This window comes from Molothrus ater, chromosome 6 (assembly GCF_012460135.2).
Source record: "Molothrus ater isolate BHLD 08-10-18 breed brown headed cowbird chromosome 6, BPBGC_Mater_1.1, whole genome shotgun sequence".
NCBI classification, from domain to species: Eukaryota; Metazoa; Chordata; class Aves; order Passeriformes; family Icteridae; genus Molothrus; species Molothrus ater.
The window spans coordinates 25,129,332-25,146,957 of record NC_050483.2 but is presented as its reverse complement, the minus strand read 5'-3'; the positions used below and the strand labels follow the sequence as shown (position 1 = coordinate 25,146,957).

The 17,626-nt window shown below is 45.8% G+C and overlaps 1 protein-coding gene across 1 annotated transcript; it reads right to left on the bottom strand.

Annotated features, from left to right (window-relative positions):
• Positions 1-9,942: 9,942 nt before the first annotated feature.
• On the bottom strand, positions 9,943-12,415 carry CHAC1 (ChaC glutathione specific gamma-glutamylcyclotransferase 1). Its single transcript, XM_036385090.2, has 3 exons — positions 12,150-12,415; positions 12,021-12,056; positions 9,943-11,761 (listed from the first exon to the last, which is right to left on the bottom strand). The coding sequence occupies exons 1-3, from the start codon at positions 12,396-12,398 to the stop codon at positions 11,330-11,332; spliced, it is 717 nt and encodes a 238-aa protein (XP_036240983.1). The 5' UTR covers positions 12,399-12,415; the 3' UTR covers positions 9,943-11,329.
• Positions 12,416-17,626: the final 5,211 nt, after the last annotated feature.

Genomic DNA, 17,626 nt, shown 5'->3' with positions numbered 1-17,626 from the left:
TGGATCAGTGTAATTTGGGAAGTGCTGCCTGTGACCACTGCACCGCATGTTCTGTCCTGGTCTTCTCAGTGAGCTGGCCTGCTTCTGCTCCCAGATAGACATACAGGCTCCTCAGCTTCTCACTTCTGCCTCCATCTTTCTTTTTTTGTTGACTCTCCAGTCTGAAACACACATTATAACTCTCAGGGATCCTTACAGGCATGTCTTGTGCTCCCCTTCCTGCTCCAGGAGGGATGGTGGTGCACACCCTGCTGTCCTCTGGAAATTTCTGTTGGAGTGGCTGGAAAACAATTTGTAGCTCCCTATCCAAAGGGATGCTGCTTGCATGTGAAGTATAACTGAGAAATATGTACTAAAATAAAGGTAATCGTATCTTATACTCCTAGAATTGTGAAGGATTTATTTTTTATTTGCAGCCTGCACCAGTTGCACAGCAGTGAATGAGAGGGGAAAGGATGATTCGACCTTTCTCTCAGAGCATCCATTAGGCCAATACAGATGGCCCAGCTCTCAGATTCAACCAGCAGATCTGTAGAGTAAACAAGTTGTTCTTGTAGCACTCACATTAGCATGTGCTCCTCTGAAAAGCATCCAACAAATGCCTCTTGAAATGGAGGAATGCATGATAAGATGAGTTGGGTTTCCTCCAGCTTCAGCCTCCTCTTCACTCCTGCCTACCCCTTCAGAAAAGTGAAGTTACTAGCAAAGCTAATGGGCCTTCCAGGCATTTTGTACTGTACTCTATTTATAGAATACTCTTCTAGGGGCATATGAGGGAATGCTTTTGCATCCTAAGCACGAGGAAGTGTTTCAGTACTCAGGTATGAAACAATGACTCCTTCCCTCCTCAGCTGATGAGCATCCCTGATAGAATGAGGGATGAAAACATTGGAACACCACTTTTGTGTCTTCTTGAGTTTCCCGTGGACTGTCTCTTCCTTCTTTGTCAGTAGTGCTGGTTCTGTTAGGTCTGTGACCATATGAGCTAAACCTCCAAGTACTACAGTATCCTTTGTCATCTCTGTGACTTTTTTGCAAGCAGTTTTTTTTGGTTGGTAGGGGAAATGCTTCTGTCTAAAGTGTTAACACTTAAATGCATGTCCCTTATGCCTTGCACCTCTGTTGTGAGGACTGTACAAGAAAAACTCTTCCTGTTGCTCAGAGATTAGAATTTAGTTGAAAATTTACTACTGATTTGGATTGTCTAACAAAACTGATTTTTTGACTATTTGGTAAATTTATTCAAATTTTCTTATTCATAGCAAACTAGCAGCTTTCTTCTCAAGATTTTAGAAATCTTTAAGAAATACTCTCCTCTTAGTGAAGCAAATCCTGTTAATCTCACCTCTCATCTATTTCTGTAGTTGCTCTGATGTACCCTGCATTTTAACTTCCCAACTGGGTCTTCCTCTAGGAAGAAATACATCACAGGTGGGAGCCCTCCCTCCATATCATGGTAAGATGTCATCTGTCTTTCAGGTGACTGTCCTTCAGGTTTCTTTTCAAGTGTGGTGTTACAGTTTCCCTTGATATTACAGTAGAGTTAAAACACAGGAATTCTCATTTTTATTCATTTTAGCAAGTACATGTTAGAGTTTTGCAGCTGCTGTGTAGACAAGTGGCTTTATGATGTTTCTTCTTCAACAGTGTTCCTGAAAATCTCCCCTCCCAGGTAAGCTCTTTGCTGAGGAAGAACATTCACATTTGCTGGGAACAACTATTCTACAATTCACAGTCTTCTGTAATTCAAGTAACTTTCCTCCACAGACAAGTCAAAAATTGTATCAGGATTGGTCTAAACCCATCTGAGTTCCTCACAGAAGTGCTTCCAAAGCAAGTCACCTTTGGCAGCCCTTGCCCTCCACAGTCAGTCGGAAGCAGCAGCACAGAGTACCTGTCTATATTTCACTCAGCCTGTGGAGGCTGATGGGGTTTTTTTAAGAATGGGAGAGTCAGCAAATTTCACCTGTAGTAGGCTGAATGTTGCTTTGGGGTTTTTTTTAAGTACATTAAGCTTTTGGCATGTGACTGCAATTAGCTACGTGCTGATCAGCGGAGCGTGCTGCTGCACAGTAAATGCAATGGCACGTGGCCCGACACACCCTTGAGTGATACTTCACTTTGTCTGTGACAAAGCTCCCAGGTTTTCCTTTGCAAGCAGGGGAAACAAGAGATGTTCAGGCTATATGAACCTTCAGAGAATATTGAAAACTAACAGTCAAAACCTGTTTTGGGCGGGGGGATTACTCCATGCATCTGGTGGGTGCTAATGGGAGGGCCCTTCTGAGTCTTGTTTTGCTTGCTGTTCCTAGTCTTTCCTTAGAGTTTGTGTGAACAATGTCTGCATTCCTGCAGACCTCCCTCTTCTTGCCATTTAATCTAAATTTTTCTTTGATTTAATCTTAGTTACAATCACAGTACTATGGTATTTCATAGAACTATAGAATGTAGCTAAAACTCAGGTTTTAGTTGGAAGGGACCTTGAAGATCATCTACTTCCAAACCCCCTGCCATGGGCAGGGACACTATCTTTGTTGAAGTGGATCTCGAAATAGCTCTAAAGGTGCATAATGGGACATTTCAGTCTCTGGATTTCAAGGGCCCCTGACACAGTAATTCAGCTTCATAATGTCTGTTTGTCCAGATGATTGCAGTCTTTCATCATTCTCTGCGTGTTCAGAGTTTGGAAGAAATTACTGTAACTATCTGGCAGTCATAATTTTAGTAAGATACTTATTTAATCTGGTTAACACAATAAGAATTTGTTTTTCTTAATATTCAAGTAAATTGACATTCAGATCAATTCCAATTGACTAATTGGAAGCTCACTGACATTGTGATTCTGAATCTGTAATGCACAAGGAAGTTTCTAAAACACTGTTGACATGGGACTGAAAGTCCTGGCAATTCCTTTTATTGGCTGCTTTGAAGTTCTTTACATGATTTTGAAACAACCAATCATGAGCTTTGCAGCTTCCCTGGCTTTGATAACTTGCTGCTAGCATATGCAATCAGGGGTATATATTGTATAAGTAACATAATTTGGTTTCACTGCAGTTTGCTGTTGTTTGTATCATTGTGTCTGTCTGGAATCAAATAACTAAATACTAAATGTGAGAACTGGTTTGGTAGAATATTCACAGACAGATTAGAGAAGTCCAGCTCTGCCTTGCAATGATGTAATTGATAGCATATGGAAAAAGTTATGTTTAAATTTTTACTTTAGACCAGATCTCATCTTTGAGATGTTACAGGTATTAACACAAGTGAGAAGTTTGGAACTGTCAGCAGGTAAAAGAGCTTGAGATACTGCAAGAAATTTGAGCGATCCCTATAAAGTAAAAACACCCCAAGCTATATAAAAATGTTTCTCTGCTGAGCTTAAATTTTAGTTGCTTTGGTATGTGAAAGTTTAAGAATATTGAAAGCAAATCACTAAACTTGCAACCACTCAGATCCTCGCTGAACGACTGCAAACATAAGAGTATCCATGAAAATATGAGATGACTCTTGCATGTTTGCATCAGGATGTAGTGCTGATTACAGGAGCACACACTGTCTCTTTTCCAGTGTGATATCACTGAACACCCAGTGTACAGTTCCCAGTACTCCGAAAAACATCATCCCTCAATATTTCACAATGTGCTTTTAAAGTCATTGAATGCTTTTGAAATCATATTCTTGATGTCTCAGCTCCCTATCTGTACAATAGAAATTACACCTCTTCACAAAGGTCTCATGAAGAGGAATTTAGGCTTGCCAAGGTGCCACGGTGATGTGCAGATATTGCTATAGTGATTTGCCAGAGAAAAGTCAGAGTGGGGAGGGAACAGTCCCCCTGCATTTGTGTACATAAAGGCATAAACAAATATATACAAGAGAAAAAGGAATTGAGCTGCTGCTCATTTTTAAGGCCCTCCCATCAACTGAAATGAGGCAGCAATCCTCTGGGAAAAAACAGTGGATATTTATTCTGAATGAGCCTAGTCCCACAGTTACTTTTTTCTCCTCAGTCCTGAACTCATCTGCCCTCAAATTATAGGATGTATTCCCAGGAATAGATTCAGTATATATGTAGCTGAGAGACAGAAATGCTTCCAGAATCAACTGTGCTGTGCAGCAGCAAGAGACACTTTCATCTGGCTCCTGCCTAACATGTCCAGAGGTAATTGAGTCTCTTAACAGCTGCTGTCAAAGTAAAGATGAAACGCAGCATCTGTCATAGCTGTGGGGAGCTGGGCACTCCTGCACTTTTCCCTCTTTTAAAATGGGATTGTGTGTTTGTGGGGATAAACAACTTGAAGTAAAGCACACTCCTATAAAGCAGAGCGAACAATGCATGTATGTATAATCTGAAATGAATTTATGTACAATCAAAGAACCTGCTAGCTATTTGAAACATACTTTTGGCTCAATTTTACTTAAAGAAATGAGTACTTCCCTGGAAAACAAGAATAAGAGAGATTTCAGCCCATGGCGCCAGTAGAAGCACCCTGAGGACAGAGCTGCTGACCCCAGCTGTCTGTAACAGGATCCGCACCCCTGCGCACCTCCAGCACACCCAGCCACGCTCAGCCGCAGTCCTGGGAGGTCACTGGCAGCGCTGGTTGTCACTCGCTGCTGTGACACGTGGAAGCACACGAGCCAGCGCTGGCCCGGGCGGCGCGGCGCCCTGCCTGCCTCCCTCCTTCCCACGGCATCGCGCGGTGCCTCGGGGCGGGCTCGGGGTTTGGAAAGGCTGGAACGCCGTCTACCAAGGAGGGGATAAAAAGCTGCTTTTAAAAGTTTGTTTTCTAAGTGTTTTCAAATGTCACATACGCTTTGTGTAGACAGACTTTAATATCAGCAGGCTGGCCGGTTGCCCCCCAGGCGGCTCGCTTGCAGACGAGGTTCTAATTGCTGTAAGTGGGCTGGATGTGTCTGTGAAATGACTTCCATATTGTCTGTGCTGTTGGTCTCTCTCTGTGCTCGGGCTCAGTTTAAGGCAAAGCAGAGAGCTGAGGCCAGAAGGCAGTGAAACCCAGAGCTCACGCCATCCTGGACCGTTCCCAGCCTCCCTTCGCCCGTGAATGAGGGCACTGGGGCGGGTGTGGTGCGGTGCAGTGAGCACATGGTGCGGTGTTGTGTGCAGGTGGCAGGGAAGCCCCGGTCTGCAGCTGCGGCTGGAAGTGGGAGCGTGGGCAGGTGTCCCGTGTGCTGGGCCAGAGCTCTCTCCTGGCAGGGCACAGGTGAGCTGCACGTACCCAGCATGTGCCCAGTGAGCTCAGGTGCAGGTTCATCATGTTTCTGAATCTCAGGCTTGCTAACCAGCACAGGTACATGAAACCCCTCCAAACTCTCCAAAAGTCACTCTCTGACTGGCCTTTCTGTGAGTGAAACTCTTACAGATTTCCAGGTGCCTCTGTCGCTGATACCTGCTTGTGGACAAAGCAGCACTCGGGGGCTTCCTCCTGCTATGTGAGCCCGCAGGATTTGGGTAGTGGGCTAAAAATTTCCCCTTTCCTTTGGTGACAAGAGTTTTAAGTGATGGTAGCTATCAAGTGTCTCCTCAGTTGTCAGGCTTAGGCCAAGTTGATCCCTGGTAGTTTTAATTGAAGCTTCATGGAAATGAGTCCTTTTAAAACAGTGAGGTGAGGGAGGCAAAAAGCAGCGTAAACAGGAGTACATAAGAGAGAAGTCTTTGTTCTTGTGTTCCCAGAGCAGCCCAGCGTGGTCTGGGAACAGTGTGGTGTCCCCAGCTAGGAAAACAGCACCTCTGTCTTTGAACTTCCCTGACCTTTTACGTTATTTCAGTCTCATTCTCTAGAGTTCAAGGTACTGGCTGTGCTTCAGGAATTCACAAGCATAAACACTCATCAGTGTGGCTGGCACTATGATGAGATGAAAAGGGAGTTGAGAAGGGATAAAAAACATCCAAAAGCCAAACAAAAAGTGTACAGGGTTTGTAAACAAAGCATGTAGAGCTTCCCCAGTGCTGCCCAGAATGCCCACTTCCTTCCACCCTCCCTCCCCTCCAGGACTCAAGACTCCTTCAAACCCACAAGAGGCTTCTCTCATGATTTTAATAGAGCATATAAATCAGGGTGGTTTTCACCTAAGCCAAGGCAACTAAGTTAGTAGGAAATTCCTAAGTGTTTTGAGCAGCTGCTAGTTTTGCTGCAAGTGTAGTTTTTCCACAGCTTGACTGTAAATCAATTTTGTTAATCCTTTCCTGTTCCTCCCATGCACAGGGACTGATTCTGTAGTGAGCTGGGCTGACTGCTGATGGCACATCACTGCTCAGTCATGCACTGGGACTGTCCTTTCTTATGCTGCATCAGTCCTTGAGTTCTAAAAAACATTTGGATTTGGTGCTACTGAAGTCTGTGCCCTGTTGTGAAAACCGGCAGCATCAAAGTGAGAAAGAAATCTGACTCAGGGAACATCTCCCATCCAAATTCTGCTCATTTGCTTTCCTTTCTGCCTTTGGGCTGAAATTACTGCACTGAATGTGATAAAACCTGATTTAAAGTTTCAGCCCTAGACTGACTACCAGGTTTTGGGATATATCAGCTGTGCCCCCATTCTGGTGCTGAACTGTCTGGAATGTGTTACCTGGAGAAGTGTCAAAGCACACAGGTGGCCACATCTGGATACTTCATGCAAAGTGTCTGCCTTGTTCTGGTGCAGCTGTACAGCCAGCAGACTCTCTTTCTCTCCCCTGCTTTCTTTTCCCTCCCAGCTTTGCTGGTGGCAGGAGCAAAGAGCAGGCTGTGACCCAGCCAGCCGTGCTCTCAGGACAGGTGCACCCTGTGTTCATGTGCACAAAGTGCCTCTGCCTCTGCTGCTGCCAGGGGAGCGCGGCCTCCGCAGGCTCCCACACACAGCAGCTTTCTTTGGGGTCTATCTCTTGCTATTCCTCTGCCTGTGAAACATCTGTAGGTAATTAAATCCATATTGCAGCCTGTCTCTGAGGAGCAGGCTGACACATATGGAATAATATGTGCTGCATACAACCAGCTGCAGTTCTGTAACAGATGCTAAGTCCAGCATGTGCCATTCCCTGTGACTTGCAGGCCACCTGCAAGGCTCTCCCTGCCACACATGGCGTAGTCCCAGGGAGCCTCTCAAGCCTGTGGGCATGCATGCAGAGCTCCACCTTCCCCCTTCAGCTCCTCCTGGAACTGAGACTCTGGGCTGGCTCTTCAGTGGCCTTCAAAGTCTGTGATGGCCCCACTCTTGGGATGCTCAAATGTACCTTTTCCTCAGGTAGACTTGACCAAGCCATTGGCTGCTTTCACACCCATTTGAGAAAATGAGGAAATCTGATCTGTTTCCTCTCTTCTCCCTTTTCCTACCACCTCCTTCTCTTGCCAAGTTGCATGCATTTATTGTCATCAGCCACAAATACGAATTTGGTCTCATTAATTTTCTGACCTGGAGAAGTAAATGAAGCACAGGTAAGTTCACACCTTGGAGATGCTATATTTAAACTAATTTTTACTAAAGCTGGAATCACTTTGGTGGATTTACCTGCATGGTCTCCTCTGTTCTGGACACTCCACCTTGAAATTGCAATTGTACTGTAGCATCTAAAAACCAGAGGTTTTTCCTCTTGGCTTGGTTCTCTCTGAATCCTTTTAACATTGCTGAGTTTGCTTGTCCTTTCTCTGCCTTTCAAGGACTGTTTGCCCTCAGGAGTGCTTTAACATATGAAGGCTGGGACTGGATTAACTGTTGTCCTCTACTTTATTTAGAGGGCTTGTGCCACTGCAAAGCAGTTGGGTAGGTCCTGTCTTAGTGTACTCAAGGAAATGGTGACTCAGGCCCATGTTCCAAGACTGTGTGGGAACTGCTGGGCAGGAAAATGGAAAAGGCTGAAGAAGGAACTGAAATCATATGAATTGTGCTGGTTTTAGGCTTGGGAAATATGCAATTGATAGAGCTTGTAAATGTGTTTCCATTGCAATTGGTTTCTAATGTGAGGTGACCTGATAGGCATGAGCTTGTCATAGGGAAGTCAGAAAAAACTGCACATGCAGTAGGAAGCTGCTGGATAGGGAAGCATCTCCAGAGGTGTCTGGCAGCACTGGGTGTCCCTCTGACAATGGTGAGTGTTTTTTCCCAGGCCAGTTGTCAGTGGCAGGGCTGCCAGAAGCTGGAGCTGCACCCACAGCCAGCTGCTTGGCTTGGGCTGCACAGGGACAGGAAACCTACAGGGAAATATACCTGGGGTAGGACACTGTCTTTGTGTGTCACCATCCACCTGGCACTCCCAGGTGCCATGGTTGTGAGACTGCCTCCAGACAGCAATTACATTCCTCCCACTTGGTTCATCAGAGGCAAGGAATCCCCACCTTTGTGTAGCAGTACAAAGTCTGGGCATGTAGCAAATGTTGCAGGGTGCCATCTCTCCTCACTCACATGGCCAAAGTTCAAGTCTGGGATGTTAACCTTTTTAATTAATCAACTGATCAAAATATGACCAGTCCCCAGACTCACAGGACACAGCAAAAGCCTTGGGAGAAAGAAGTTAACTAATGACCTCAGTGTCTTACTGACTTGAAGATGCAGTGACAGGGTGACAGCAGCAAGCTGCCAAATTCACTGCTTCTGATGAGAAAATGGGGTCCCTTTTTTGGAAGTCCACTACAAAGAATTCCTTGGGAAGAAAATGGTAGCTCAGTGGAGTAGTGTACTTGTGCTTAAAACAGTGAAGTTTTTCAGGGAAGAAGAAACAGCCACTGAAGGAACATTCCTAGTGCAGCTGCATTGTTCATAAGCATTCACTGCTTGTCTCCTACCAGATTGTGAAGGATCACGGGGCCATTCCAGGCTTGGCAGGACAAGGCACGGGGCTATCCCTGTGCAGTGGCAATGGAGGTTGCTCAGTGCACATCTGATGTTAATTCCTGTCAGTGGCATCTTTGTGCCTGTGAAGACTGGAAAGGTGTGAAGATGGTTTTGTTTTATCTGGGTTATTCTGGAATCTGACCCCAGTCTTGTACTAGTGAGGGAGTGTTTCTCTGCAGATAAGTTCCTTCTTTAACCCTTTGATTTTCCAGCTGGAGGATACCCCAGCCCTCAGGGTGCAGCTGCTCAGCTGAAGTGAGAGCCTCCACAGGACAGTGAAAGTGTATTTTTCTCTACTCTGTTATCCTGCCTTTAATTAGTGGTACATTCAGTTGTTTCAGTTAGTTTTTACTTCATCACTCAAGTCTTGAGGCAGGTTATACTGGTAGGTACAGTGATCTGCTGGTGCTGAGGGAGCTGGTAACAAGAGGAGTGGGAATGTGCACATTACCCCTGTACACACCACGTGGGGCACAAGGCAGGAAAAAATAACCGACTCCCTTACAGTAGCCAGCAGATCTGGCTGCAGCTGCAGTTTCTGGTCCGCCCACTATTACTTCTTGGAAACAGCAATGCCAAATTACACTCAGAATGAAAATCCTTTCACCTGCCAAGGAAGAATTACATTTCTGTGCCTGCCCTGCAGAGTTTGGAGGGCTGGCTTGTGTCTGTTGTCAGTACCAGCACTCCACAATCAACAAAAGCTGGAAAGAGAAAGTCACTGAATCCCCTTTTCTCAAAGGGAAAGAGTCAGTTGGGTTCTTCCACTAGATTTGGCAGAGGCATGCTGCTCAGCAAGATGATTTAAAAAAACAGAACAAAACCATAAAAAATTAGGAACTTCAGCAGCATTAGCAATTAAGGCTTTGTTTAAAAAAATAAAATCACCATTAAAGAACCCACAAAAACAAACAAACAAAAACCCACAAAAAACAAACAAAAAGAACCACACACCAAAAAAAACCCAAAAAACCACAAACAAAAAACCCCAACAACAAAAAAAAACCACACAAAAACCCCCAAAAACAAAACAAAAAAACAATAACCAAAAAAACCCAAGACTTCTTAGTTTGAACTCTAAGTCCATAATGAAAAAGACTAACACCAAAGTACATGAGACTGACTTTGTCAGTTTGTTTTATTACTGGGCACAGCACCGTACCACTTCATATGCATACAAGCCACAGTAATACAAACAGTCCCTCGCCTTTTTTATAATTAAAAAAACACATGGCATTTGGGAGGAGCCAGCAGTCCCAGGGGGCAGCTCTCAAGAGCTATTTTGCTGCAGTTGCAGTAGCAGCAGTTTTGTCACAAAATACTGTGGGTTTTCATGCTGTTAATATGTGAAACTGAAAAGTCTGAGCTTGCAGCAGTGCCTCTGCTTAACATGGTCAAGGCAGGCTTTTCAGCAGCTCACAGGCGTACAAGTATGGTCACTCATGGTGCTCTGCAGTCAAATGGAAGGTGCCAGACAGACACCCCTGTATGGAACTAGAACCCTCAAAAATGCTTCTACAGAAACCCATGTCATCCTGAAGCACCAGAGGTTTATCCAGTTCAGGGCTAGTTAAAAGTCTCTTGACACCTTTCCTGCAGGCAGCACAGGCTTCCCACACAGGCAGACCTTTTCTTACAGTCAGTTATGTCTGGAGCAGCACAAGGACAGTGAAGCTTGGAGAAAAGCTTGTCATTAAAGCAGGCTTAGCTCCTCAGAAAACGGATTTAAAACTAGAAGGCACAAATGCAAGGTTGAGCGTGGGCTGCATACCACTGTGGCATGTGAGTAGTTTAGATACCCCTCCTAAGAGGAAATGTATCACATAATAAATACAGTATGACATTTTAGAAAAGAAGTGCATTACTGTGATCCTTCACAACATAAGGAAGTAGGATCCACAAGAGCATTAAGAGGCCTGTTCACTTCATATTGCACAAACGTTCTAAAATTTAGTGTCAGGTCATTGCATTGGAGGTGGGACACGGCAGGGGAAAAAAATAAAGGTTTTATTTGGCAGAATCTGCCAAAGTCTCCACCACCACACAAACAGTTTTTTGCCAATTTGAGGTAGAATTACACAGATACTGCTTAAACCCAGTCAAGTCCTGCTCAACTAGTTTTCAAAGAAAAAAAAAAATAGGTAAGAAAAAAAGAGAAAGTGCACAGAATAGATGAGCCTCTTTCTCTACAGAAAACGAGTGCCTCAGGTTTAACTCCCAGAAGCAAGTCTTACAGAGCAGAGTTCCTGTGAATATCCCAGCTCCTCAGCTGGAAAGCAGTGATGGGTATGGTGATGCTACAGACAAGGAGTGTAACAAGTACTAACTGCAAGTCCTATAGCAAGCCTTTTACTCTCCACTTCCTCCCTCCCCAACTACTTGCTAGTTCTCCCTTTATTCACTCAGTCCAGTATACTTTATCAGAGTTAAGATTGTCCCCACTGCTTTCTTCTCCCTCATGTCCCTTTTACTGAACCCTGCAAAAATATTTCCTATTTCAACCCTTAGACTTCTGAGGGACACTCGCAGTTTCTTCTAGAGAGTCCTCTGTGTAGTATAGACAAGGAAGGATGGAGATAAGAGCCTCTTCAATGGAGAAGAGATGTTTATCCTCTGCTTGAGGACAGAAGTAGCGCATAAAGTCTGCCAGTCTCAACAAGTACTCTATGTTATGACCAGCACAACCGCTTGAGACAATGATTTGAGCTGCAATGTCTTCTTCAGATGCTGGGCCAAGGTAGGAAGGGTTCTGGGGTGTTGCAATGTAAACAAGAGCCAGGATGGGTTCCTCTGCATCTTTCTCCTGAGGGTGGAATTTCACCAGCTTGGTGTCATAGCCTCCCAGGACAGCTTCTCGCATGTTGAGATACTCGAGCGATGCAGCAATTTGTTCCCCACGGACCTCATAGGCTACACCCCACGTGCATGCCTGAAAGTCAAAGCGCAGGGTGGTTACGGGATGCTGTTACCTGCACTGGCCTGTCTAGCCGCCCGCAAATGTTTCAAATCAAAGCTCCCTTGCTCGGGGTGGTCCCCGCACAAGTGATGAGAGAGCAGAGAAGGGTAACGCACCGCACAACCCCCCACGATCCCGGGGGGGCTTAAGAGCACTCGGCTGCCACCACACCTGTCCGGGAGGTGACGCGGGCACCCCCCACCCAGGCAGCCCCAGGGCCCCCGGTACTCACCCCGCAGTCCTCCAGCAGCGTCACCACCCGCCCGGGCTGTGGGCACAGAAAGGCAGCGCGTTAGAACCGAGCCGAGCCGAGCCGAGCCGAGCCGCGGCACCCCAGCACCCCGCGCCCCCCCGCCCTTACCATCTTCTCGCTGCCGCGGTGGAAGGTGTCCCCCTGCCAGAAGCGGCGGCTGTAGCCGCGGATGAAGCCCACCTTGCGCGACGTGAACTCGAAGCCCGGCCTCCACACCAGCGAGCCGTACCCGAAGATCCACACCGGCGCCGCCAGCTCCGCGCCCTCCGCCTGCCCCGAGGGCGAGGAGGAGGAGGAGAGGGGCGGGCGTGGCGGCGGCTCCGGGCTCTCCTCGGGGAGCTGCGGGTCGCGCTTCATCTCGGCGCTGCGGCGGTGGCGGTGTCGCGGCTCGGCCGCCGCGGCGCTTTAAAGGCGGCCCGGGCCGCCCGCCCCGCCCCGCCCGCCCGGGTGATGCAACGAGGGCGGGAGGTTTCGCGGCGCCGCGCGTGGGGCAAAGCGGGGCGCGGGTTGCGTCAGGCGGGGTGCCCGGCCCGGGGTCCGCATGTCCGGCAGCGCCGGGTGCCGCATTCCCGCCCGGGGATGCCAGAGCGCGGAGGCCGCCGGAGCAGAGCGCGCCGTGCCCAAAGGGAGAAGCTGGGCTGCAATGAGCGGGCCGGCCCCTCTTAGCAGCCTGCCCCGCGCTATCGGCTTTGGCTTTACCCCAGAACCTGAGGTGCTGCGATGGAACACCAGGCAGTTGATGTTTAACAGGGTGGCGCGACAGCATCTGACGTCCACAGCGCCAAGGTGTAAGGAACGTAGGCGAAACAGAATAATAACATCCACACTAATGCGAGGACACGGTGCTGAATCCAGCTACTTGAGTGCATTTTCCCTAGTACTATATCCAGGCTGGAGTGTCAGCTTGTAATACATAAATAGCATTTGTTACGTGGAGGGGTGCAAGTGCTGTCTGTGTATGGGATGGACACCCAGCTGTCAACCAGCTCTAGGCAGGTTGTGACAGCTAAAGAGGTGGACTTTTACATTACAAAGTAATTCCTTTTGGTGAGAGAGGAGGAGAAAGAATAAAAAACAAAATTGCCAAAGTGTTTCTCATTATTGTTCTTGTCCTTTGCACTCAGTCAATCTAAACAGTCTGTTTACAGTCTTTTATTTAGCTTCCTGTTGGTCCCCATCCAACTGGCACCCACCTTTCCATTCCGCTTCACAGGGTGTTGCAGCTACAACACCCACAGTGTGTGGTGGGTGCTCCCTGTACTGTGGTGTGTTCACCACGGGTGACAAGAGTCTGCATGGCTCTCACATCTGCCCTGCTTCTCTGTGCCTCACACAGCATGTCCTTTTCTCCTGCCCTGCACAACTGACTCTCTGACTTGTCACTGTGATGACCCTTCCCAAGGTCAGCCTTGTTACGGAGCCCAAAGCTCCTTCATTTTCCTCTCTACTTGCGCTTTTCCCAATCACCTTCTCTGTCTTACTCAGGCTCAAAGGTATGGGGTTGGCATGGCATGCTCCTAGCCCTTCACACCACACACCCATGCTGGCACAGGCTGCAGCCTCTGAATCCTTTTCTGCTGGTCCCTTTCCATAGGCAGAAGGTGAATCTGTCACCTGTCTGTACAGCTGCTCTATTCAGAGTCCTTAGACCAGAAAATGCTCCAGAAACTGTTCTGGTCAGCTGTCTGCATCAAAGCTTCACTTGGCAAAACAAGAAACTGATGTCTAGTCTTATGTTTTTTCAGTCTTGTGGTTCCTGTCCCCTAACATACAAAACTCCTGCCTTAGCAGGAGTTTGTCAATGCTAAAATGATGTGGCCTTTCAATAAAATGAAAACTGTGTCCTCTGGGAATTAAACCAGTCTTCTGAGTCCAATTGTATATCTAGGGCAAATGTATATTTTTCATATTCAGCTCTTTACCTTTTGTTTCCTGCTAAAATTAAGGAAATTCAAGCAAACCCCCAATATATAGTTAATAAAAGCATTAAAACACTTGTCTGTAGGTGCATCCTCATTATTAAGAGCACAAAAAGAGACAAATCAGTCTAAAAGATAAGATGAAGGTGGTCTTGCTAGGTCCTGGTATTAGTAACACCAGTTGAAAAAAAAAAATCTGACCTCTGTCTTCAGCTTTCCCCAGAAGGTGAATTTCATCCATTTTCTTGGTTTGTTCAGTATGGAGGAGACTTAGAGACCTTATTGTGGTCTTCAACATCCTCGTGAGGGGAAGCAAAGGGACAAGTGTTGATCTCTTCACTCTCGTGACCAGGGACAGGACTTGAGGAAAAATCATGAAGCTGAGTCAGGGGAGATTTAGGTTTGATATCAGGAAAACGTTTTCCACCCAAAAGTGGCTGAGCACTGAAACAGGCTTCCCAAGGAAGTGGTCACAGCACCAGGCCTGTCTGGTTTCAAGAAGTGTTTGAATAACACTCTCAGGCACAGGGTGTGATTCTTGGGGTCAGGGCCAGGAGTTGGACTCGATGATCCTGATGGGTCCCTTCCAACTCAGCAACTTCTGTGATTCTGTGATCTGAGAAATGCACTGTGACTGAGAAATGCATGTGTGACAAACAAAGCTCTAGGTATCTTATCTGCTGGTACTAAGCTAAGGAAAATTGGACCAAGAAATTCAAAATTATATCACTGGGAAGTGACTGTGTGCTTGCTGGCAAGGGAGAAAAACTTGCTTCTTTCCTTTGCAGAGCTGTCTCATTTGTGTGTCTGCCTTTGCTTAAAGGCTCTGGTGCACGGCTAAGCCAGATTTGCAGTGGAGAGCCAATGTGTACAGCAAAAGCCTCGGGGATCAGCTTCACATCCCACACCAGTTAAACACTACAGGTCTCTGCTCCCTGCAGTGCTGTACAACCTGATCAATGAGGTTAGAAACTCCTTTTGAAGTCTCTGATTTTCTTGTGTAAATTGGGATATTGCTCCATCATTAGGACCACAGGAGATGGAAAAAAGCCATAGCATTTCAACAATTTAGTAGTGCCTAAGGGAAAAAGAAATGGAATATAATGGTCATACTCTGTTAATATAATGATAATTTTAAAAAACTCCTTAACAGCAGTAAGAATGTTTTCTTTGCCCTGGAACCTTTGGGAAAGAGAAAAAGGCAATCATAGCTTTATTTGTTACTCCTGAAACAAGTTTTTCCATGTTTCAGGAAAAGGAGGAGCTAGTTTCTCTTTAGCAGTATGTGCTGTGCTTCCCCAGAGCAGGCATTCCCATGTTAGTGTGGGGTGACCAGCAGTGCCAGGGCTGCCTGTTTTTCAGGATACTGGTGAATCACCTTAGAGCCAGAGGAGCCAACAACAGGGCTGGCATGACACATAGCAGTGGCTTGTGTGTCAGGCTCTTATTTACTTCAATAAACTGAGAGCACACACTGGGTCTTACCAAAAGTTGGTATGTTCAGAAAATATCAGCTGGGGATAGGAGGATTGCCAGATCATTTCCAGACACCACAAATCTTCCAAAACCTTGGCACTGCTTTCCTCTCTACAATGAGCAGACAGGAGAATATAAAAACTAATTGTCCTCTTTTCCTGAAGGCTTCAGTAAAAATTAAAACTACTGGAATTGGAGATTAAGTTCAAACAATGCCACAGACTTTTTATAAAGAAATGTAAATCAGTGCTATTCACCTGACATTCACAAAGCCACATCCATGTGCATCACCAGGGGTCTTACTTCTGTTTGAGGAATCCAATTCTTATGGCATTCACAAATCCCCTCCAGATGTGAACACTTACCATAGAAACATGCAGTCAGCCTTGTTTCCAACATGGAAATGCAGAAGCCACATCGTCAAAGCTTCCGTATTAAAACCTGGGGATCAGGAAAGACATATAGAGCAGTAGGAAATAGGTGTATTTGAATTTGTTTGCTGCATCCAAAGGGAACACACTTCCATTGTTAAAGGCATTAACTCGTGGGGTTAAATACAGTCTTGAGCACAGAGAACTAGAAATGCCAAAGGACACACCAGTATGTCGAAGAGAACAACTGAAAAATCCAGAGGAAGAAGTACCCTGAGGACTTCAGACTGAAAACCAAGTCTAGGACAAGGTGGTAGTTTGGGTGATTCTTCTGCAGGACAGAACTTGAACTGATGCTGACCTACTCCACATTTAGTCTGTTTACCCCATGATTGCTACAGCTCTGACTGTTGTCAGCTGTCTTGGGAGATTTTGCAGTGTTCCCAGTGCACAGATGAGAGTGACAAACTTGATGGAGACATTACAAACTTGATTTGTATTTGAATTCGTTATATGACAGGAAAAAAATAAATCAATATATCTGATAAGTGTTTCAACATGCCATCAATACCCTACCAGTGTCTTGGTAGTTAGCTGAGGGGGTCCTTTAAGAAAATCCAGCACTGCCATTTTGGCTTTTGAGTTGTACACCAGAATGATCTGCTGCACAATGGGTTTTGCTGAGTTCCTCCACCCTGTTCTCACTTCAAGCTGGTGAGCAGTTTTGACTCCCCTGAGAGGAGCTGGCCTTGATTGCTCTAGTCATCCTGTCCCTCTCTCATATTCCATGTTGCTGACAAAGTTCCTCACAGCACTAGTACATTTAAAAAATTCACTATAAAGAATGAGAACTACAAATTCAGATTTGTTTTTTTGCTGGGTAAAGAGTAGGAAAGAAGCTCAAACACTTCCTAGTAGCTTAGCTTGAGGGATGAACAAATTGGACACTGAAATTAAAATCAGAGTACAGACTTGTGGAAACTCCTTTTTCTTGAGCCCACAGCATCCCAAACCTAGGAGCTCATGTGAGTGCCATGCTGTGAGCCATGAACTCAATTGGCTCATCTTTTGGTACAGTATAACCCCCTGCTCTTTGCTCCCCATGGCCTCACTCTGCTGCCCAAACACCAGAGGGGCATTCTGAGGAGTCATGTGGATGTCCACATTGGCAGCTTTAAGGCAAGACAGGGATGGAGGAGGCATGGGCTCACAAGGCCAGGGTTGGGAACCTCAGCCCAGGCTGTAAAACTCAGCATCTTGTCTGGGCTGATGTAATTTCATTAAGTTTCACTGCAGGAAGTGATTTAGTTTCAGTTCCAGTATAAAAAGAAAAAAGATGAGCTTACAGCTAAAATTTTAAACAGGTCTGAGCAAAAACCTGAAGGAACTGGTTGATATAAGCAGGTAGACTGAAGAATCCAAAGACAGAAATATGGTAAAACAACAGAAATTTTAATTCAAAGGTAGAAAGCAAATCTATGATTTGCATCCTAAGTAGAGAAGGATAACTGTTTATGGAAGTTACCAGCTGATTTCAATAGCAGTTCAAGAAATAATAGGGAATAAATTCAGGATGGACAAGGAATAATGCAACAGAGAAACTTCTGTTTTGGCACTTAGCTATGTAATGAAGTAAGAACTGCAGAAGTTTGGGCCAGTTTGCACATTTGCAAAGAGTTTAAAATCCAATAAGAAGCTCTCTAGTCAAATAAAAAGAGGATTAAGATAAAAGTAGATTACTGGCAGGGATATGACTTTAGTCAACCCCAAAGATACCTTAGATGCAATCCAATAAAAGTCAGGATGGTGATTGCTGTGA